Source organism: Podarcis erhardii (assembly GCF_964252035.2).
Source record: "Podarcis erhardii genome assembly, chromosome: 2".
NCBI classification, from domain to species: domain Eukaryota; kingdom Metazoa; phylum Chordata; class Lepidosauria; order Squamata; family Lacertidae; genus Podarcis; species Podarcis erhardii.
This window is the reverse complement of record NC_138498.1, coordinates 24,666,267-24,690,826: the sequence shown is the minus strand read 5'-3', so window position 1 is coordinate 24,690,826 and position 24,560 is coordinate 24,666,267. Positions and strand designations below refer to the sequence as shown.

The 24,560-nt window shown below is 44.9% G+C and overlaps 1 protein-coding gene across 3 annotated transcripts in view; it reads right to left on the bottom strand.

Annotated features, from left to right (window-relative positions):
- AXIN2 (axin 2) overlaps nucleotides 1-24,560 on the bottom strand; it is a 48,491-nt gene that overhangs the window by 18,279 nt on the left and 5,652 nt on the right. For all 3 annotated transcript variants that reach the window (XM_081849589.1, XM_081849591.1, XM_081849590.1), the window contains exons 3-5: nucleotides 17,614-17,754; nucleotides 5,672-5,774; nucleotides 157-297 (exon numbers count right to left, since the gene is read on the bottom strand). In XM_081849589.1, the coding sequence (XP_081705715.1) occupies nucleotides 157-297; nucleotides 5,672-5,774; nucleotides 17,614-17,754 (385 nt within the window). The remainder of the gene's footprint in view (nucleotides 1-156; nucleotides 298-5,671; nucleotides 5,775-17,613; nucleotides 17,755-24,560) is intronic.

Genomic DNA, 24,560 nt, shown 5'->3' with positions numbered 1-24,560 from the left:
AAGTAGGAACGAAGAAGCCCTGTGGTCTTGCCATCTCTTAACATCCCGCTTCGAACCCCCGCCTCTGCTACCCCCTCCTTCCCTTCCTCCCTCCTCCTAGCCAAGGGAGGCTGCCACCCAGCAGGCGTCCGCCCCTGAAAGGGTTAATCCACCTACCTCTGTGATTTGCTGCAGCCTCTCTTCCAAGCAGTCCATGGTCTCTTGCTCCCGCTTGAGCTTCTCCAGCCGAGAGATGAGCTCGGCTGCAAAGGTGGCCGGTTCCACGGGGGTCATTTCCTTAGGAAGGCGGTGGGTTCGCTACACAGAGCGGGGACAAAAACAGCGAGCCATGTTTAGCAGGCGGCGGAAGCCAAGGCAGCTCAGCCCATGCGGCATTCCTGGCCCCGTTCAGCTGGTTGCGTCTCCATGTTTGCATGAAAAGGAGTCCGCAACCAGGCATGGTCTGCTCTGGATTTTTATGAGCCGTTGCCGCGGCCTCATGGAGTGACATTCTCCCCAATAGCGCTTGCCTTCGGCAGGAGCAGTTGGTCGCACTCCGAGGAACCCTGCTTGTTCTCTCTGTAGTACAACCAGCCCATCAGTAACTACTCTGAAGTAGAAAATCTTCAAAGACTGTTGTCAAACATCAAATGAAAAACTCTGAGGTGGGAGGGAGAGACTTTAACTCAAGGAATAAAAGTGGAGTATAAACAGAAAGGAGTTGGAAATTAAAAAAAAATATAATAAGATGTTTGGGGGGGGAAAGGGAAGGGAACTGAGGGGGGGAGAAAAAGAGAAGTCAAACGGTTGCAGATCAGAGAAGTGCTGGTAATTTATTTCCTGGCTACACACTGGGCACCTTTGAGGTAGTGTTGTCTCAACAGTGTCCTAGATCTCCCTCTCTCTCTCTTTTTCTCTCTCACTCCCCCCCTCTCCCTGCCCTCCATCTCTTTGTACAGAAAATGAAGGAAGCTGCTGCAGGCAAGCAGTGCTACACTGCTGAGCGTGGCTGCCTCAAGCAGATCTATCAAGGGAAAAGGGAACATCTCCAAATCAAGTGTAGAATATAAAAAAGCAGGCGAGAGAATCTCTGCCAAAAGAAGCTAGGAAAGACCCCCACCCACCCACAATCGCTGCTCTCATCTCCCCACAAGTACTCCCCTCCGTTTCTTTTTGCCTTTACCCTTAAATTCTGCAGGCACACGCACACACAAACATACATTTTATTTTATTTTTATTTTTTAAAGCAGAAAGCCGAACTGCCAGCTCTTTCACATACTACCCATGAGATGAGGTGGGGCGCCTCTCTCTCTCTCTCTCTCTCCCCCCCCCTCTCTCTCCTGCAACCACTTAGCTTCAGAAATGATGTGAGGGTAGAAAAAGGCCACTCTGCTGGAAATTGTCACTCTTACACAAGCTGGCTCTATTCAGTTCCCTGATCAAAGCACTGCCTTACAGAGAAAGTCGATTTGCACGCCCCAGGACAAAATAATCTAATTTACAAGCGGAGGCTATAGAACTTTCTTTATGGAAGGGATAGGGAAATATAATAAATAAATAAAGAGAGAGCGCACACATACACAAAACATCTCCGTACACCTCAAATTATCAATCTGCCTACCTACCTATCTACTAATGTTTTCTCTACTACATAAGGAGAGGGATTTGGTGACACAAATCATGAGACAAGATAGGTTAGCACTTGTCTGGGTAAACAGTTTTGCAGAGAAATGCCTCGCTAGAAGAATCACACCAGCATCTCCCTCAAATCTTCTGTACTTTAAAGGAGAGGGCAAGCCAACCTTCCAAAATATATAGAACCAGATTAGCTGCTTTCCTTGAAAACCAAGAGGCAGAAAAAACACTGGGTTTTTTATTTATTTTTAATTTTTGAAGGCACATATTTGGTACAAATATGCTCTTTCCTTTGCAGAGGCTGGGATGTCTATTTCCTGCCAAGAAGTTGTAAGTGGTGGTAGAAATCCTGGCTCTGCTCAAACGAATAGCAGAACTCCCAGTGACTTCAATGAACACAGGATTTCTCCTGGTGTGTTTCTCTCTCTTTGACGTCCTGGAGCAGACCAGAAAATGCAAAGCATGATCCCTTTTTTTAGAAAAAAAAGAAAGAAAGGGTGGAAAGCAGCTGTGGAAGTTAGGGGAGAGATTTAAGAAGAGTCTCTCCCCCCCCCCCATTTCCCTCCTAGCCTTCCATTCATGTGGCTTAAAATGGGTAGGAGGGCGGAAACTTCATATCAGTTCTTCAGAGCTAATCAAACATGGTGCAAACATACCAGAAGGCAAGTCCATATTCAATGTCCTCAGAAAAGAGGCAGTGTTTGGGAGGAGGAAGAGGAGGGGGAGTTCTACCCAGAATTCATCTTTCCAATGGTGGGTGGGCACATGGAGCCCAGTGTGAAAAGAGAACACAGTGGGGAAGGGGTAAGTACCGTATTTTTCGCACCATAGGACGCACTTTTTCCCCTCCAAAAATGAAGGGGAAATGTGTGTGCGTCCTATGGTGCGAATGCAGGCTTTCGCTGAAGCCTGGAGAGTGAGAGGGGTCGGTGCGCACCGACCCCTCATGCTCTCCAGGCTTCGCACACCTCTCCGCAAGCAGCGGGAGCCCAGCGCGCCCAGGCTTCGCGGACCTCTCCGCAAGCAGCAGGAGCGCTCCCACGGCTTGCGGAGAGTTGCCAGCATGCCGAAGCCTGCGCGCACTGAGCTCAGCGCGCCCAGGCTTCGCGGACCTCTCCGCAAGCAGCGGGAGCGCTCCCACGGCTTGCAGAGAGCTGCCTGTTTGGGGGCTGGGGTGGGGGGAAGCTCGAGCTTCCCCCGCCCCAGCCCCGCGCCTGGGGGGAAAATAATTTTTTCCCCTTTATTTCCCCCCAAAAAAACTGGGTGCGCCCTATGGTCCGGTGCGCCCTATGGTGCAAAAAATACGGTATGTCAAATTGGAAAAGGAGTCATACAGGAAAATGGAAACAAGAAAGAACATACAGAGAAGTCTTGCAGGATCATATCAAACATCCGTCAAGTCTCCAATTTCCAATGGGGTAAAAGATATGTGACAACATAAGAAGACTGCAAAAGCAGGACCTGAGTGCAAGACCACCCTCCTCACTTGGGATTCAGAGGCCTACTGTTTGGCAGGTACTTCTGCAACAGTGGCACTTCGGACACTATGGGACTACAGCTCCCATCATTTTTGCCTGGATTTAGGGTGGTGCGGGTGGTTCCCCCCCCCCCACAGGATGCAGAGTTGGGGGACACACGAAATCATCATCATCCTATACGTTTAGGGGTATCTACTCAATACCTGTGAAAATAAGGAATATTTAGGAGGGGCGTCTAATTTTATCCTCTCTCAGCAGAGACATCACCTTGCAAACAAAGGTCCGTATAGTTAAAGCTATGGTTTTCCCAGTAGTGATGTATGGAAGTGAGAGCTGGACCATAAAGAAGGCTGATCGCCGAAGAATTGATGCTTTTGAATTATGGTGCTGCAGTAGACTCTTGAGAGTCCCATGGACTGCAAGAAGATCAAACCTATCCATTCTGAAGGAAATCAGCCCTGAGTGCTCCCTGGAAGAAGGAAAGGACTGGGGCTCCAATACTTTGGCCACCTCATGAGAAGAGAAGACTCCCTGGAAAAGACCCTGATGTTGGGAAAGATGGAGGGCACAAGGAGAAGGGGACGACCGAGGACGAGATGGTTGGACAGTGTTCTTGAAGCTACCAGCATGAGTTTGACCAAACTGCGGGAGGCAGTGGAAGACAGGAGTGCTTGGCGTGCTCTGGTCCATGGGGTCACAAAGAGTCGGACACGACTAAACGACTAAACAACAACAGGGTGTCTTATTACCAAAGTCCACCCCTGGCCACAGGCTTGCCCATACCTAGTTTAGAAGCTCACAGGGCAGAGTATGAAGGAAACAGCCAGGTAACCTTTTGACCTGCCCACTGCCCTTAGCATATGGTACTCAGAGTGCCAGGGATACGGGTTTTCGTAGCCAGCAAAAAGGAAACATTGAGGGAAAAGAGGCAGGCGGAAAACTTTCAGGTTTAAACCTAGAAAGAATTTCTTGTGCACCAGGAATGAAACTCTGGAAGTACATTTTTAGGAAGCTTATCTAAACATGTTGGATAGCTGCTGGTGTAAGGCACCTGGTATCATGTTTAGCTATACAAGGAAGAAGGAAGGAAGGAAGGAAGGAAGGAAGGAAGGAAGGAAGGAAGGAAGGAAGGGAGGGAGGGAGGGAGGGAGGGAGGGATGCTTGGATCTGTCTTCCACCATCTTGTACATTCCTTCCTCTTCTTTTATTTTAGGCTGATGCAACTTTGCATTCTAACCAAGCCAAACCAAACACCACCCAACGGATCAGCATTCCATCTCTCTCCTATACTGAAGCAAGCAACAACAAGGAATGGCTCAAAAAGGCATCAAGGCTAAATTCATCTAGAGATTGCATAACCTTATCAAAGTGCCATGACTGGACAAAGTAGCTCAGATATGAACAGAGATTGGCTTCAATCCTTACTGCCGCCGCCACACTATGAAGGAAGCTTAATGACACGGCCTATCTTGCCTCTGAGAGGTTTTTATGTCCATAGAACACAAAGAGCAAAAAAGCTGGAGAGGAAACATAGCCCCCATGAAAGAGGATGTGTGTTGCATGCAGAAGAACCTCCATCTCAAGTGTAAAAAGAAAAACAGTAAGTATCAGATAGTCGGGTGATAAGAAAGGCTGTTGGCCTGAAACCCCGAAGAGCTGCTGCCAATCAGAGTAGACAAAACTTGGCTGGATGGACAAACAGGGCCGTTTCCTATGTCCCCTTATGCTGGTTGGAAGAAGCGTGGAACTCCATCGCTACTGCCTCCAGTGAAGATGAGTCCAGTTGCCCCAGGTAAGCACCATTCATAGGATGTGGGCAGTGAGCCTGCTGTGCCATTTCTAGGAAACACAAACCCCCATGTTGCAAAATGTGACAATCTACAAAAATGCAAATGCAAGACGCTGGCTAATAACTGTTTGTAAATATATAATCGGCATGATGTCATTCAAAATATATAAATAAGCGACTTCAAAACTATCGATCGATCGATCGATCGATCAATCTATCTAATACAACACATCTCGCAAAATATACAAGTAAGTGCAAGTTGTTATATATATCAGAGTCAAACAAAGATTCAAACAACCAATGAATAGCGAGGAACGCCAAACCGTCTCTCAAAGGAAGACGTCTCACAAAAGTCTGGAAAGGACAGTGCATTCAGAATAGTTCAACTGTTTCAGAATAAAGTCTTTATCAGCGAATAATTATCAATGAAATATACATACTAGTGAAGATCATACTAGTGGGTATCACTGGATAATGTAGCTGCTGATGAAGTGATCTTTGTTTGACTCTGATACATGTAACAAGTTGCAGTTACTTGTATATTTTGTGAGATGTGTTGTATTTTATACACACACACACACACAGTTTTGAAGTGGCTTATTCATATATTTTGAATGACATCATGCCGATTATATATTTACTAACAGTTATTAGCCAGCGTGTTGTGTTTGCATTTTGGTAGACTGCCATTTCTAGGGGCTTCTCTCTTCCCAGTTTTGCTTAGCACACTTTTAGGGCAAGTAAGTCTTGATGGGTTCTCTCTATCGCCTGAACAAACTCAAGTACTTACTGGAAAGTGAGGTAGAGAAACTTGACCGTTGGCCTTGACACTCCGATGTATTTCCCGCTGGAGTTGCTTTTTGCTCCCGAGTCTGTATGGAGGGATCCCATCACTAGAAGTAAAGGGATACAAATTGTTATTTTTCAAACAAGGTACTCAGCTAAGATGCAATGAAACAAACATGGAAGCATCTCCCGCTGCCTAACAACAACAAAAAGGGTGCTTAAATAGGACTGGCTCAAACTCTAGCCCTGAAACTCCACCTCCTTCACTCATTTAAGAAAAGATAATTTGACAGCCCTACTTCAGAGATTCTTGTAGGTGGTTGTAGAACAGAGAGGCAGGTTGATGGGCTGAGTATTTGACCAATCTGCTGTCTTTTGCCCACAGGCCTACACAAACTTGGAGCTGGGCCTTGAGATAACTAGTCATGTGTTGCAGTCAAAACGGTTTCTTCCTCTTCCACAGTCAAACTTCGCTGAAAAATATTTATTCTTTTATTTACTTTAAGAGTTTATATATACTGCTCATCAACTGAATAATATTTGAGTGGTTCATAGAATATTATGTTTTTATATATGTTGGAAGTCGCCTAACAACAACAACAACAATTCTTATATTCTGCCTTTCCTCTTGAAGGACCCTAGACTGGCTAACAACACATCGTACAGATAAAATCAGAATGATGGCATATTTATTCATTCCAGTACAAACAGATACATGTTAAAACATTAGAAACCACGGACAAATTACATCCTCCATAACTAGCAATGTATATTATTCTGAGCTTAGAATTAGTAGCCAGCAAATGCCAGAATAAACAGGAAGGCCTGCATAAAAGTTCATCACGGTTGGCATCTACCTCATTTTAGAGAAGAGGAAGTTCCTGAAACCAAGAGCCAACACAGAAAAGGCCCTCCGTTGGGTTGTCACACCCTGTGCCTCAACTAGCAGTAGCTCCACCAGAAAAGCCTGCTCCAATTATCTTAGCAAATGAGCAGGTCTATACAAAAAGCAAGTGTTTCTTCAGAACTCCAGGCCCCAAGTTGCAGAGAGCTTATGCCTAAAGAAATCTCTATGTGCAAAAACAAAAACAACCCTGCAGGGCAAAATGACAATATGTTCTACTTCCTAACTTCTGCAATCTGGTTACTACGCCTCCCCCTCTTGATAATTTCTTTACTGAGTTTGCTCATTTCGGTGTCTGTATATGCATGTAAATTAGGATACAAACAGGAATAAAAAAGGCATATTGCAAACTGGAATATGGTTTTGCCTGCCAGCATACCACATCTAACTGAGGTCTTGTTACATATGGCGCACTGAAAACAGGAAGAACAGCTGCTGTTTGGTAGAGTGGTATGGCTTTTGTCCCTACTCCTTTTGTAATATGGAAAGCAGGAATTGTGGAAATTTCCAGTGGTGGGATCTGTAAGTCCCAATGTGGGCTGAACCTGTGAATGTGAACAGCCTGTGTTTGCCCCTCTGTGTTTGTGTGTGTATGTGTAACTTAGGATGAAGACATGCAACATTTCAGAGCAATAGGGCCACTCTGTAATTTCCTTACTGCCTTGAGCCTGAATGAATGTTTCTGCTCCAGGATCAATCTCAGGCTTAGCATTTGGTGTAGTTCTGCAGATCTGAAGCACAAGCTGGCTATGCCTGGTCTGACTGGCTGGCTCGTCATGAAGACTGCAACATGCAACTTGGCACAATCAATGAGAGACAGATGACTAAGTCAGAATTCTTTTCCTAGACAGGCCCACCTGGCACTTCAGTTGCAAAGCTAGGCTTGCTCCATGTCTGAGGGACATCCTTGGAAGGTCTCTTTTCACCCACTGCATGCCTTCACTGTGACTTTCATGGCTCTAGCCCAGGGATGGGGAACCAGTGGCCTTCCAGATGTTGTTAGACTCCAACTCCCATCAGCTCCAGACAGCTGGCCAATAGTCAGGGATGATGGGAGGGGGACTCCTTCAAGATCATCTAGAGAGCCACTGGTCTCCCCATCTTTGCTCTGTCATTTAAGAAGGAAAGCCTGTATAATATACAGGTGTCTTTAAACACCTGTGTGTGCACCTAGGAACCCTGATCAATCAGGGAACCCAGACACACACACACACACACACACACACACACACACACCTTTTTAAAATGTGTGCATATTAGCCAAATTTTGTGTTTGCTGCTGTGATAGGGATATCGCCTGCTTTTGTGCATGCATTACTGTTAGCCTAAATCCAAAGGATGAGCCATGGTTGCCTTTCTCTATAATCTTTATTGTAGAGCCTATTATTCCAAAAGTCATTGAGACTACATACTACATGAGTGTTAGTATAAATGAAAGCTGCCATACGTAAATTAGGGCTGCCATCCAGAATGCCATTTGAGCGAATTTTTTTGAAAATTGGTCAAAATGACTGGGAAAATGCATATGGGAACTGTTGATTTGGGGGGGGGTGAATTTCCTAAGGAATAGCTTAAAAACTTCATTTTGGGGGGATTTCACTTCTTGAAATATGGCAACCCTAGATAGGTGCTTTCTTTAAGGGTGTTCCAACACACAAACCTTTTTAAGCTCAGTCAATAGAGCATGAGATTCTTAATCTCGGGGTAGTGGGTTTGAGCCCCACACTGGGCAAAAGATTCCTCTGTTACAGAGGGTTGGACTAGATGACCCTCATAGTCCCTTCCAACTCTGTAATTCTATGGCTCTATGAATAGTATGTCCTGCTGAACACAATTACACTTCAAGAAAAAAACAGTGCACTGGTCGCCAGCCCAAATTTTGTTGTTGTTGGACTTGAGCTCCCATCAGTCCCCACCTAGCAAGGTCAACAGCTAAGGATGATGGGACTCGTAGCCTGGGATCATCTAGAGCAGTGTTTCCCAACCTTGTGCCTCCAGCTGTTTTTGAACTACAACTCCCATCATCCCTGACTAGCAAGACCAGTGGCAAGGGATGATGGGAATTGTAGTCCAAAAACAGCTGGAGGCACAAGGTTGGGAAACACTGATCTAGAGGGCCATAGGTTCTCCATTTCCCAGCAAAGCTTTCCATGCATGTCCAGTCCCATTTCAATGCACTTTCCATCTGCGCTAGGCTGGGCCGTTCATATATTGACAACTGCACATGAGCAATGGATGTCCTGGACACCTGAACCACAAAATGGGCCAACGCATGCCATAGCTGCAGAAAACACAACCAGGGATACATGGAGCGCAGACAAGGGCTTTCCAAATGGCACACATATTACACAGATCAGGCCTAATATTTGTGGAAAGATCTGTTTTGTCTGACAAGGAGAAAGAACATGCAGACTTGCTGTGAAGGCATCCTTTATTTACTACAGAGCTTCAGATAAAAGCATTTGCCAGAATTTGCACCGGCCCTGCAGAACAACACCAGCTCCAAACAAACAGGATGCTCAGTTTCCCAAATATTTAACAGCCCCTGCATCACCCCACAGTCCATTGCGGGGAATAAATAAATAAATATTTCTAGACAGGGATGTGATCCACCTCTCCAAATTTTACTTGTAGATAGTAATAACTGATCAGTCACTAGGGGTTTCCTCTAGATAGCTTTATCTAGGCTGACTAGATAGTTCAAGCAATTTGTTTCTTCTACTCAGCCTTAACAGTCATTAATGGACAATTTCAAATTTGCATTCATTTAAATAATTCTGGCACCCCTGCTTCCCGGAAGAGGAAACAACCTTTTCACGTACACAAAGCATTTGCTCCCAACAGATGTGTAAATATGAATGGCTCTGTGGACGAATACTGGACGCTGTACCAAACAGCTATAAAGCAAATACATGCTGGGTTGTATGAAAGCTGCACAGTCCATCCAAATCAGCAATTGTGGGTTTGCTGGGTGAAAGAAAAAAACCAACCCCCAAGTCATTGCTCATTCGCCCACTTCCACATAGGCATGAGGTTTGTTCACCAAATTATTGTGGGCTGTGGAGCTTTTAAATGTGGCTTTTCATTCGGAACTCTCAAAATTCTTTCTGAAGATTCACATCTGGTGAAAATAGTTTCATTGGGGAGAGTGGACGTCCGTTCCTTTTGGCCTCCCCAAAAGCAAAAAGCAAAAAAAAAAAATCTGAATAAAGTAATTCCATGGGGCTACTTCTTGAGCGACTGGAATCTTCAGCTGGTGTGGAATGAAACAACCTGCTTCCTGACTGGGTGGATGAGGTGCTCATGGAACATTACAATTCCAACATTTGCATTGGCTACATGTTGTTTTCTGGAAGCAATTTAAGTGTCAGCTTTAATCTACAGAGGCCAGAATTCTTGAAGAGTCCAAAAGAGGCTGCTTCCACACATAAGAAGTTCCAACTACAGTCTTACACAACTGCCAGAAAGCACCTCCTTAGCAGTGTCATCTGGACAGCAAAGGTGTGGAGACTTGCCATGGCCAGCGGCCAAACACCTTTCTAAAGCATTATGCATTGTTTGCATTCAATCTTGGCTGGTGTTCCCTGTGGTCAGTGGAGCATTTTTAACATTTGTGCAATTTCATCTGCCGCCACCTTCCAAGAAATGGAGGAAATAAAGATGGCACCCAAATAGTTTGTGCTAACCATAGTTGGGAGCTTCCAAATGGAAGCCAGGCAAACCACAGTTTACAGTTACTTGTCTGCTTCCCCACCTGCTCAGCCCTCGGCTTTGTCACTCCCATTTCCACACAGTAGAAGCCTCTTGAGTGGCACAACAGTGCCCAAATCTGCAGTTTGCCAAACAAGCAGACAGCGAACACAATTGTGGTTTTCAAGTCAGCTTCATACCATGGTTTGACATCCTGGATTGCCACCCTCTTGACACAGCACTTTGTGAACAGGCAATGGCATCATTTTGAAATTCCTCCACGGCTTTCTCCACTGATGTTGATGAAGCTGTAGAGCAGGTGGTGGGAAGTCTCCACCCCAATTAGGCCCTGCAAGGCATTTTCCCCAAACCATGAGCAACAAGCCCCACACCAGACACCATATCAGGCATGGACACAGCAACCAAGAGGGACTAGCAGACACCAGGATTTGGCTGTGCTGCAGAAGTCCTGGTGGAGAAATCGCTTTGAGGTGCCTCAAGGGGAGTGATTCAAACATGGAACAAGTAAATAAATAGCCATAATGGGGAATGCAGGAAATTAACCAACCCCTGCCGAAAGCAGGGCTTGAGGTCACTGATCAACACGGACTTGGGTCAACCTGGATCTTCCTTTGCAGCATAGCTTGATCTCAAGCCATGTTGCAAAGGATAAATGGGTTACCTGGAATCATGGTGACATCAAGTGATGGATAGGTGGGCAGCCCTGCCCACTGTGGGTGGGTAAATCCAGGATCTGGCCCGTCATCTGGAGGTGGTTATCCAGGCTGTAGAACAACCTTCCCCAACCTTACATTCCCTGACGCTGCTACAACGCAGCCTCTGTGATCCCCAGGCAGCATGGCCAAAGGTCAAGGACGATGAGGGTTGTAGTTCAACAGTATCTATGGGCACATGGTTAGGAAAGATTGCTGTATAGGAGCGCTCTCATTCAGGTTTCAAGAGCTGAGGTGTATGCTTCTAAGGCTGGTGAGAAAAATGTGCATTGTAAGGTGGTGTGTTCCTATTCTGATTCTCTAGCAGTGATGCATGGGTTTGTGAAAAAGCCAGCCTCTTCACTTTATCTGACCCTGAAACGTGTGGCTTATGTCTGCTACTAGAGTAGGTACAGGCTCCCTTCTTTGCTAATGCTGAACTTTGGTGTGGTTTGCTTAGATTCTAAGCCAGAGGCAGTCAACATGGCGTCCTCCAGATGTTGTTGGATCACAGCTCCCATCATCTCTGGCCTTTGGCCACGGTAGCTGAGGCTGCTGGGAGTTGTAATCCAACACCCTCTGGAGGATCCCATTCTGATTACTCCTGCTCCAAGTCTTGGAGTCAAACAGAGTTTGACCTTTGGATCCTTTGTAGGACTGCAATGGGAGGAAGCCCCAGTGAACTCCACAGAGCTTACTTCTGAGCAGACAAGTAAAAGATCACACTATTAGGATTTTTCTCGTCAACTTGGACTGGAATTACTTGGCATACAGCAAAAATACATATGCAACATTTGGACAGACGAAACAGCATGTCGCAAAAACAATTCGCATGGCTTGCTCAAGTAAGAGACAGCTGCACCATCAACCAGGAGGAAGTTTGTTCTCCCTTCCCAGTTTGCTACATTTGTTCTTTAGGTTCTGCCAAGAAAGCTGCTGGACAACCAAGAAAGAAGCATCGCGCAAACACCTCTTATGTCTTCACTTAAGCTCCAGTGGATGCAGAAATGAAATGCCAGCCATAAATCTAAGACAGGCTAGGATCCCATTCCAAGTATCCCAAGGGGGAGGAGATGCAAAGTTTAGCTCTTTGAAGGCAAAAGCATCCTAGCAGTTTTTGGACACTATGAGCGTTTCTGCATCCAGAGAGAGAGGACAGCATAGAACTGTCAAGTGTATTGAATGTGGCAACTCCATCAAGGCAGAGGCAGGTGGGGAGGCTGTTTTACCAAATACATACTGTTTAGATGCAATTGCATACCCCCAAAGCTTCAGTCAAGAATGACCCATGCTCCATATCAACAGAGTTTCACACAGAGGCAGATCTCTTTGCAAGAAAGAACTTGCCATCTAAAGGAGCAAGAGGTGGCAAACCTGTGGCCCGTGGAGATGCTGTTGGGACTCCCATCTCCCAACAGCCCCCAGCCAACATGGCCAGTGACTGGGGATGATGGGAGTTGCAGGCCAGCGACATCTGGTGGCCCCCGCAGGTTCCTCACTCCTGCACTACAGCCTGACAGAGGAATAGTAGACAAGGGATGAATGAGAGCCACTTGTATGGATAGGACTGGGTAGTCCTAGCAGTGTTGCAGCACAAGCAAAGTCAAATAATGAGCAGTGCATGGGGATCCATACAAAATCATGCGGCCTGCCTGTATGAGGTCCTGTGTTTAGTCCTTCGCAACTCCATTTAAATGATCTCAGGCAGCAGCTCTGAAGCCATGAAGAGCTGCTGCCAATCTGGGCTTCACTCTGTATAAAGCAGGCATAGGCAAACTTGGTCCTCCAAATGTTTTGGGACTACAACTCCCATCATCCCTAGCTAACAGGATCAGTGGTCAGGGATGATGGGAGTTGTAGTTCCAAAACATCTGGAGTTTGGGGGTGCCTGGTATAAAGCATCATATGTCCAGTTGTTACTGAATGCTACCTGGTGGGGTGGAATGGTGAGCCAGGGGAAACATGGAAACGTAATGCTTTCCCTTCCACTAACTGCCTTTTCTCCCTATGTGATGCTTTATTAAATAGATTCTGAGGATAGAAACACCAAAAGCTTGACATTCCACAGTTGGGCATTTTCTTACTTGGCTTTATTTTGTCTCATTTAGGGAGCATCTTCCCTGTGATAAGGGAAAGTCCTCTAAATGGAAACTTACCAATACACATTCACTACGAGTCCACCATGATGCACAGCGACAGTTTAAGTGTCCATGTGACACTCTTCTCCTATTCATTGAGGCCTCCCCGATTAGCCCGAATGTTTTGAGTGCTCCCTAACACCACAATTTGGGTAAATGAGGGTGTCCTCTTAATTGGCTCACTCAAACAAGCAGCTATCTTGGTTGCGGGGGGTGGGGGGTGGGAGATGTTAATTACAATTAAATAGAAAGGGCTGGCGAATCTCATTTTAAAAAGAAGGGTGGCGTTACTGAACAGCCCTGAGAAACAGAACTGAGAATCGTAATGAGGGCTTGCAACAAGCTTCCTAAACTCCGGTTCTTGGGTACAGTATTTAAAATAAAAGGGCATTGAAGGAAAGTAAGAATACATAATGCATTAAATACAGAAAAGACGGGCAGCTGGTGCTTGAATTTCAAGTCTAACAAGGGTAGCCAAGAAGATCAAGTGAGGTTACAAGGGAGAGAATTCTTGACTTTTATTTTTGGCTCAAGCCCTGTTTCAGCCAAAGGTTCACAGGGTGGGCTTAGCCAAGTTTCTGCCTGCCTGCCTGCCTGCCTGTCTGCCATCTAAAAAAAACGAGAACAATGGCGGCTGCACCTCATAAGGTAGCTGCAAGATCACAGAAAAAGAGAAGGTGCAAAGCATTTTTACAAGCTGAGTCAGAATGGCACAGAAGTGTTGGACCTGAATGAGCGAGGTCCTGCCCTGCCATGAAGCTCATCTGGGTAAGTCTCAATTTATCAGGATAAAATATATTGTAGGAGTTGGTGTGAGGCTAAAACAGCATCACCTCATAGATACCATGCTAGTTCCTTAGAAGATTAGCAGAACCCAGAGCTGATACAGAAAAAACATATCTAAGGGCTGTTGCCAACCAAGTGGACCCATTGAAATTAGAGTAGACCCATTGAAATTAGCAAACCTAAGCTAGCTATGTTTGTTAATTTCAGTAAGCCTGCTCAGAGTAGGACCAACATTGGGCACAACTCTAAGCCAACAACAACAAAAACCAAAGGTCACTAACTGAATGCATCTCGACAAAACTGAAAACATTTTAAAGTGTTTTAGGATAAAATGCTATCCAAAACCGGCACACAATTAATACTGCTGCCTAAAAAGAAAAACGGGGAAAAAGATACAACTTCTGATGTCCATGTTAATCCAACCCCCTTCCCTTCTCCAGAAGCACAGTATTTGTGCTAGATTTCCTGGTGTGCATGTGTTTTAAATCCAACTCTGGGCTGAAGAACAGCATAGTTTTAGGCACTGAATAGCACAGTTTAATTATAAACATTTTAGCTAACCAGTCTGGTACTAAGCCAATCTGTTTCTGGGGAAACACTAGTTTTGAAGTCTTCTTTCCAGTCAGCTGCCATTTAAGCTGAGCCAATTATCTTAGCCTTTTGACTTAGATGTGCCTGACCTAACCTGAATGTAGTTTCACTGCTTCTTTTGAAATATCAGACTCTGTGCGCATATGCATTCACTCCCATCTTCATTTGGCAATGGCTCTGAAACGGAGCCTCTGATCTTGCCAACATCAAAAGCCTGGTTTGTAAGATAAGGTAATATTTGAAGTTTGCTCAGCAGTATTCCCCTGTGTCCAAAGTAAATCCATAAATAAGATATAACCAAATAATAAAAAGTCCCCCTTTCGTCTCTCCCTCCCTCCCTCACCCCTTCCCTCCAATCAAGAAATGGAAATGTGAATTTGCCTGGGTGCTTTGTGGCTAACACCAAAAAGGGGCAGATTAAACAAAAACACAACATTGATCCTTTGGGTTAAATGTAAGTTCAGGAAAAGGGGGGAGAGGGATTGTGTGCATTTTCTTTGCTGGGAATGCCACCTGGGGGCCACCATGAAAACAAGAGACCAGATCATACCGGCTTTTCAGATGTCTGTGGGTTCTGTTGTCTGATTTGCACCCCACCAAAGCCATTGCACACACGCACGCACACAGTGGAGTGGTGCATTGCTGCACAAATTTGTTGGCATGGAAGCTACAGGAAAAGTGCGATGAAACCATGCCCCTACATCATCAAAGGTGACAAATGAACCACAACAGCAGCTGATTTCACTTTTCTCCCAACGTCGCTCCCCTCCAAAAGCAAAAAGAAAAGAAAAGAAGGCGGCTTGAGCGGGAACACGCCGCCCTCCCCGCTTTCCTCCCTTTTGCTCAAGTTTCTCTTTCATACACCCATGGCAGGGAAGGAAATTCAAACACAAAAACAACTTGGCACACGTGCTAGCGTTACCGCAGCTTGTAACAGCTGTTGAAGCCTATCAGCGTGCTCTGCTTCTAGGAGTTTACAACACTGAGACGCCACAGAGCTGGAAAAAGTGTGTGTCCCACTTTCCTCCTCTCTCTCTCTCTCTCTCTCTCTCTCTCTCTCTCTCTCTCTCTCACACACACACACACACACACACACACACAAACACACACACACTCCTCAGTCGTTTGGAGACAACACCACAGGAAATTCAAACCTTTCCAAAGGCTTCGAGAGGGTTGGGAAGGGGGAGTTTGGGATCAGTTTTCAGCAGGAACTGGTTAAATGCCTTGAGTTTTTGCAGGTTGCTCTCTAAAGCCATATAACCATTCTGGGCCCTATTGAAATCCAGGTTGGCTCCCCGCCCCCCTCCGGCCTCAGCACCACCACCACCTCCACAACACCCCCACTCCCCATATCTTGAAGCTCCCAGCAGTTTAATCAGGCAAGCTTCCCTTGCTCCTCACAGCCTGTACTGGCTATTGTTATGGCAGGAAAAAACAGCCAGGCTCCTTTCATGCCCGGCTTTATGGGGAGCTCCTATTCACTTGTTCAAGTAAATTTCAAAGCAGCCTGCTACCCTCTTATCCCCTCTAAGCTCCCCTAGACTAACAATAGGCTGAAAGCGATTCAGTTAAGCCTTTCATCCAGCATGCACTTTATTTCTCACTCAGTGCTCTCATCTGTAGAAGGCCCCACAATTGGCATTGCTGTGAAGAGAGGGTATAATCCTAGCCCTGCTCGTCCCAAGTGACCCAACACTGGTCCAGAAATGACTAACCCAGTGAATGCTCTGTTGACACACCGAGCACATATACAAACCGCAGCCCAGCTGGCAAAGAGAAATAAAATAGTGATGCAGCTTTTTAAGAAAATGCAAGGCCAATGTTGTTCAACGAGAAAGCGGGGTAAGGCAGGAATGGGTTTCTTCTTCTTCCATAAAACCATTTTTTTAAAAAAAGTGCTGCACACATATTAGAAGGAGGGTGGATAACCAAGTCTGCACTATTTTATATCTAGAGACTTTTTTATTTTAAAAAGTGCATATTCTTCCCCTGCCACCAAAAGGATTACAAGGAATTGCGAAGCGTTTCCTTCCACCTTCAAGGTTTCCAAACCACCATGGGTACACTAACAGTACAATCCTGTTACTCACAAGTTAAGTCCTACTGTTTTGGGTTGGAATTGCTTCCAGATATGTGCATGCATGGGAAGCAGAACTAAGCATTTCAAGTTAAGACCTTGGGAATTGTGCGTGTGTTTGTGTGCATATGTATATCAATGCTAAGTTAAAACCAGGCTACTTTGCACTCCCCAACCCCAACCTGCCTCCAAAAAGCGTTCCTTCCACTGGAAATAAAGAATATGCTCCCCTATCCTCACAGCACTTTGGGATATTTAGGAATGAAGTCCAATCTCTCTACCCAGCAGCAGGAAGAGGAATGCAACATGAAGTAGAGGTGGGAGAGAGAAACCACTGACAATGTACGTAGTTGCCCTTGTACATAGTTGTATGGCTAAAGCAGATTACAACAGAAAACTTCTTCCCATTTCCTTCTCTGTAGAAGACCACAAATTTTACAGCACAGATTGTTCCTCCCATCCTTCTCCCAGAGACTAAGGAATAATTGTCATCACATTCCAAACAGCCTCCACCCTCTTACAGAAGTAAAGTCAGCCAGGTTCAGCCCAAGAAGGCTGTTGACTCTTTGGGTCAATAGAGCATCGCTCCTAAGTTCAGCAGCTAACCTCAGAAAGCACCGCCTAGAGGAAGCAATTCCTTTTTTTACGACTGTTAATTAGATAATAAGACTACACCTAGTCCTAAAAAAGACAAGGGCTAGGGCAAAATTGTGGCTATGGGGACGATTATGGATACATCCCATGGGTAAGAGGCTGGATTTCTAGTCCTACTGGGAGAACAAGGTTGTTCACCTGAGAGTTGGGTGAGAATACCTGCAAAGTGATGGAAATGAGAGAGTCATTTCCTACCATTGCGTCAAAGGCATACACACTGTGCTCAAACCATACTCCTAGTTTATGGCAATATGGTGGGTAAAGAATCCATCAGAAATATAACTGGGTAGCAAAATTTTAAACAGAAAATTAAAGCAGAGATCATGGTCAGGTAGGATTCTTTTAAGAACCAACCGTTTTTCAAAAAATTCAACCAAGGGAAATACTTACACGCTACTATCCGTCATAGACATGGAGTCATCAGTCAGAGCATCACTAGATATTTCGCTATCATTTGCACTGGTGGCAGGAGCAAAGACATAGCCAGAGTTCACATGGTAAGGGTTAACAGGATCGTTCCTCTTAAAGGACCTAGAGACAAGCAAAAAGTGAAAGCTCAGTTACTCTTCCATGAACTCAGGAAATACACACATAAAAAAGCCAAAGAGCAATGAGCTAAGTTATATATGTGCACACAAGCCTAACTAAATGACTAATATTCTCAATGCTTGGAAGTAACTCAGTCAATTTCAATGGACCGCTTATAAATAAGAAGTGTTTAGGATCACGGCCTTCATTTTCCACCCACCATAAACAGCTGGCTAACCAGCATGTGATCTGCCAGAAGTATCTGTAATATATAGGAGAAATAAACCCATGCTACTAAATCCTTGTTTACCTGTGTAGGTCTGTGTTCACAGCATACCCATTTGTGTATAATAGCTTTCATTGTGCTGTGTAGATGGAATGGAAGCAAAGCAAGTTGTTTGTGTACATTGGGGTGGCAAACATGGTGAATCTCCAGATGTTGATGGACTGCAACTCCCATCATCCATGACCATTGGTCATGCCGGCTGGGGCTGACAGGAGTTGAAGAACAGCAACATTTGGGAGCCAAAGGTTCCCCATTCATGATGTACAAAGTCACTGAGTATTTTAAAGCCATCAGTTGTCATACAGTTTTAAAATGGTGGATTCATGAAATCCCTTGTTATGGCACCACACAAAAAAGTATCATGTTTTCTCCTGTTGTTCCACCAAAGAGAAGAGGCACCATACATCCTCCATCACTATTTTATCCTCACAACAACCTTATGAAGCAGGTTAGACCAGGCTTCCTCGGCCCTCCAGATGTTTTTGGCTACATCTCCCATGATCCCTAGCTAGCAGGACCAGTGGTCAGGGATGATAGGAATTGTAGTCTCAAAACATCTGGAGGGCCGAGGTTGAGGAAGCCTGGGTTAGACTGAGGGATCACAGAACTGTAGAGTTTGAAGGGATGCTGAAGATCATCTGGTCCAACAAAGGAATATGCAGCTGTTCCATATGGGGATCAAACCTGCAATCTTGGCGTTATCAGCACCATGGTCTAACCTCACAACAACCCCACAAGGAAGGATAGAGGCCAGTCCTAGGTCACCAGTGAGCTTCATTCTTGAGTGGGGACTTAGACCCCAACCTCCTTGCTTTTAGTCCAATATACCAGACTAGTGGCAAGACTCACAAGGAAGGCAATATTGTGAACAGATCCAGCTTGTCTCGGACACTCCCACATAACAAACTGAGATTCAGAAACAACTACCAAGGTCTCCATGTGGTAGAGAGAAAACTGTCCTGCCACAACACTCTAGCCATCAACACTTTTACAGTTTTCACAATCCTACACGTGCCTGTCAAAAAGTAAGTGAGTTCAAGGATGCTTACTCACAGGTAAGTAGGAATAAGACTGGAGCCTTAGTGATCATGCGGGGCCTATCATGAACATTTTGACAAGTTCCTTTCTAGGTTTGTTCTACTCCCTAACATTTCGAATTGGGCTAGGATCTCCTCACAAAAACACTCAACTCCTACTTTCCCACACCAATGTGTCTTAAACCCAAATACATGTGCATTGTTATTCCTGGTCCATCTGCAGCAAGGATGGGGGAAATGTGGTCCTCCATAAGCTGCCGGACTACAATTCCCATTATCCTTGATCATTAGCTATGAATGATGGGGCTAATAGGAGTGGGAATCTAAGATCTACAGAAAAGGGCAATGCAAGATTTTAGACAAGTGAGCTAGGGCCAGGCAGTTAAGAACAGCAGCTGAATGCCCTGAAACTGAATCTTTACCATGCACTCATCAAGTGGCCTTAAAAGCATATTTTCTTTCTTTCTTTCTTTCTTTCTTTCTTTCTTTCTTTCTTTCTTTCTTTCTCTCTCTGCCTCAAATCTGTGCCAGCAGTACAAGACAGTTGTAATGGCTAGAGCAGGCATAGGCAAACTCAGCCCTCCAGATGTTTTGGGACTACAACTCCCATCATCCCTGACCATTGGTCCTGTTAGCTAGGGGTGATGCGAGTTGTAGTCCCAAAACATCTGGAAGGCAAAGTTTGCCTATGCCTGGGCTAGAGCAAAGTTTCCCAAACTTGCATCTCCAGCTGTTTTTGGACTACAACTCCGATCATTCCTAGCTAGCAGAACCAGGGGTGATGGGAACTGTATTCCAAAAACAGCTGGAGACCAAAGTTTGGGAAACTCTGAGCTAGGGTGAAGTGCTTAAGAAAAAAGTGGTAAATATTATTAAGTGCCCACAGTATTTTCAGGTTATTTTCAGCTCTGGATTCAAAAGGTCCCCAAGCATGTCAAATTAACAAATATAACTTCTACAGATGGTCTTATCTCAAAATGGTTCGACTGACATCTTATTTCAGAGGATACTGCAAAAGAAAGTGTGGCCCTATATACAGAGAGCTCTGCATTGGTAAAGCGATAATAAGGAGATAATAAGTGAAGAGCAATCTTTTCCAATCCAAATCACAGAGGGGAGTAAATTTCAGTTTTGTATCCCCACCAAGTTGGTCCAATAAAGGAAGCCATTATGTAGGACCAACAAGGCAGCAACATAACAATTTATGGGGCAGCCTTTGCCAACCTGCTACCTTCCAGATGTTTTGGACTACAACTCCTATCAGCCATCACAACCATGGTGCCTGAGGAAGAAAGGAGCAAGGAGTCCCAAACATCTGGAGGGCATCAGTTTGGCAAAGGGAGACCAATAGGGATGGACACCTGTGTTTTATATTCTGTACCCTAATCACCATGGACTATTAAAGACTAAATTAGGGATTGACAAAACATTTACAGGATTGCAATCACTGCTCTCAGCCAAACGTTTTAAGAAGGCCTTGTTTATATAGACAGCACCACCTTTAAGCACACAGAATCCAAACGCCTGGAATCCAGACTAAGTTTGCCAGATGTTCCTCATTTCAAGCCATCACCCCTTACTCCAGATGCCTGCTCTACAGAACATTAAAAAGGGACACCCCTTATTCGACCACTTCCATAACATTCCACCGAAGAGACATCACAGAGGCAGACCACATCCCTCATTCTGAAGAAATTCAGCTTGGCAACTCCAATCCACTCAGGCTCCCATGGCCTGCTGTTTGTTCAATTCTAAGACAGTCACTTGCTCAAAATTGGAGTCACTTGTGAGCAACTTGGGAGGCGCAGGGTGGAGGGAGGGAGGGAGGGAGAGGGAGAGAGGGAAGGGAAGTCTTTCTTTAAGGCCTAAACATAAAAGAGAGAAACTTTTGGGTTTTGTTATTTAAAAAACAACAACCCACCAAGCCACTTGCAATGAGATCGGAGGAGGCATCAGGCCTGAGTTAAGTGAGCAGCCTGGTAGTCTTAATGAAAAGCAGCACTTCCCCTAGTAGTAGTATTCTGGTCCCTTTGTTTCCATTTGCCCTGGTTACCCACTTTCGACCTCTTCAGTAGTAGTCTTCACTCAGTTCTCTCACAAACAAGTCCTCCCACCCTCCCCTTAACTCCCCTCCTGCTGTGTTGCATTCCTCCATTTTACTGGCAAGGGGAAAACATGAGCCCTTGCGAAGGCTTAAGCAAAGAAAGGGGCTTGGGAAGGGGAGAGAGAGAGAGAGAGAGAGAGATGGAGGGAGAGACAGACAGACAGCCCTCTTCAAGTTATGACGGCAAACAGCATGACTGAAGTTCTAGGCCTCCACATCTCAAGCTGACCTTTGCAGGAGGCCTCGCTGCAAAAGACTCAGGTATTTAAGCGCAGCTGGGAACACATTCTTTCCCAAAGCACACAAAGATATTTCAGTGGGAAGATCAAGACATTCAAAAGATGAAGGAAGGGAGCGGGGAAGAGAAAAGAAAAGAAAGAAAGAATGGGAGATAACCAAAGAGTGACAGAAGACGTGGGGGAGGGGGGGGAATCAGATCCTTCAGATCTTCAAGACAGATCAACCCCACATGTTTCCAGTTGAAAGTTACTCTGAAAAAAGGTGGGGGGGAGAAAGCAAGGGGAAGCAGGATCCAAATGTTGTACCTTTAAAAAACAAAAACTTATCTATGTTTGTAAAGTTCCCGTGACATTCTTAAGGCAGCTATTGGGAGTTTTTTTGGTCTTTCAAGGAAGTGGGGTGGGAGTGGGGGAAGGATAAAGGCTTTACTTTTTATTACTGTCCTTGAAACAGCTTCATGTCCTGCTCTAACAAAACGCAGGCCCATTAGGGCTTATTGTTGTAAGGTATCTGGTTGCAAGATGCTCGCCATCTGTACAGAACCAAGCCTGCTCCTTAAGTGGATCCTACAGACCTTCCTTTTAAAGTGCATGTCATGCTGCTATGTCCTTAATCGTGCCGCCTGTTAGTTTATGTTTACATGTCATCCCTTTGGGAAGGTTAAGGGGAAGCTCTTCCATACTGTAAGGCAGCCACGAGAGAGAGAGAGAGAGAGAGAGAGAGAGAGCGCGCGCGCGCGAGAGAGAGAGAGAATCTCCAAAATCTTTTTGGAAGAGCTCAACTTCCCAAGCTATGCCGAACTTTTGGAAAAGTCCTGCTCCAAAGTTCAATGGATCTATAAATCACCTTAAACTAGTCAGCAGAAACTCAAAGCACAAGAAATTACCAAGACATTTAGCTAGCAAAATGCCATTCCCCCACTCCTCAGAACTTATACAATCATATCATTAAACAATAAATTTCTTTTTATTTAAAAAAAAATCACAGTTTGCCCAGTTAAAACAGATCTGTACAGAAAATCCCCACATACATTAAGTAAACCAATTAGGGATGTTTTCATAGCCCCCCCTTTTTTTAAAAAAAAGAAAAAAGAAAGATCTTGACCACACTACAAACTTAATTGTAGCCAGATGCTATCAAGCTGCCTTAAAGGAGTTTTAATTCCTGTGTGAAGCAGAGTCTCCGGTGTAAATTTCTACATGGACTCTCTTTTTCTCTCTCTCAAAAAAAGTGCCTCCACAGGACACAATACTGACAAATGTTTTCCACAATCATGTAGCAGTTCCCCTTCAGCTTCAAGGAGAATGTCTCAAGTTTCTCAAACTACTACCACTTATACTGATAAAAATGGTACTTGTTTGTCACTCCCTGTGCTGTGTTGGGGAGCAGGCCTGTGTCATAGACAAAGCACACAGAACTTATCTTTCCAGGTGTCTTTTGTGGGTAGCCCTGCAAGAAAACCCCCCCAAAACCCAACAACACCCTGAACAGCACAGCTGTTTTCTCCTCTGTGATTAGCCTCTAGCCTTATAAGTAGCCTCAGATCTTGGTTTTTCAACCAGAGTAATGGAAAGTCTATACAGGGAGCCTTGTAAATTAGGAAGCTAAGCTTTGCTGCACTGCAGTTGGCATTCCACAGGTGTTCAGGTGGGTTATCAGAGGTATATGAAGAAAGCTCTGGATTGCTCTCACTGCTGTTGAGAAAACATCGTGTGAATCTGCAGCCACATTGTCTGGCAAATGGTTTTTGGTCAGAAACATTGTGTTTATAATTTTCAGGGGAAGCAAATATGTAGCTTTCATCACACTACTTTGCAAAACAAAACAAAACAAAAACCCGATTGCTTGGTGTGTGCAAGCACACACACATGTACACATTTGTCTTTCTCCCCTCCTGGCTTAATCCAACACCTTCCCCCACAAATAAGTGCCAATCTGCAAAAGTGGGCCATCTGCTAGCTATAGCCCCATGTGGTGGGAAGGCGAGCTTCACTAACTTTACAAGAGAAAACTTAACAGCAGAGAGGCTACCTTATTGGCTGCTATGATATATGAGTGTGCCATAAGAGGGCAGTTTTGTGCACATTAACTTTTGTGTGATACATTCAGAATCCAATGTAAACAAAACTTTTTTTCAATTTCACTTTTGTTGCACTGAACTGCTGAAAGTGGAAGAGCATCAAGATCCTCATTCCAAGGAAGCAATTAATACACAAAGCAGCCCTGAGAAAGAGGGGAAGACACCTAAACCAAGTCCGAAGTGTTTATTTTGACTCGGGGAAATCCCAAATTCATAAAAATACCTTATAACACATACAGCATGAGGATGTGATTGGGGTAAAGAAAGTGTGTTCGCCAAACCTAACCTAGGAGCAGAAAACAGCCAGGGGAGGGAGACAAATAGGCTTCACACTCCTCATTAAAGCTTACATGCTAAAACAACCTCCAATTAATATTTTTTTTAAAAGTTTGGTTACCTACAGGTCCGGAAAGATGAAGACACATTGCAGACACCAGCCAAGGGGAAAGGGGATTCACCTGTCAACTGCTAGCAGACTAGGCAAATAACAGCAACTCATCCACAAGCTGAGAAAACTACTGGACTTTAATATCTTTGAGACAGGAGGAGAAGCAATGTCTGGTGACCACTGGCTTGGGGGAAAAGGCTTCTCAGCTAGTTCCCTTTGGTAACAACAATGAGATTCTAGTCCAGAAATTGCTAAGAGCAGCACCTCTAACTGGCAAAGGACTTGGCAGCCTTTACTGAGACCATGCCTCCCCTCCCCTATGGGATATTATTCCCATTTCATAGCTGAAGAACTGAGTCTGAGACCTACCGACTTGCCAAAGACCACACAAAGTGTCCATGGCAGGCAGCAGTAGAACTGGAACCCGGGTTCAAGCCCAAGCTCTCAGTTCAGTTACATACAAGAATCCAGTCAAGTAGACAAAAAAAAAAAAGGAGAAGCAACTTCTTGCCTTTTTGGAGAACAGCGCAGCACAAAGTACATATCTGCTTAAAAGGAAGGTTTTCAGCATAAAATCATAGAATTGTAGAGTTGGAAGGGACCCTAAGGATCCTCTAGTCCAACCCCCTACAATGCAGTTGCCCCATACAGGGATCGAACTTGCAACCTTGGCA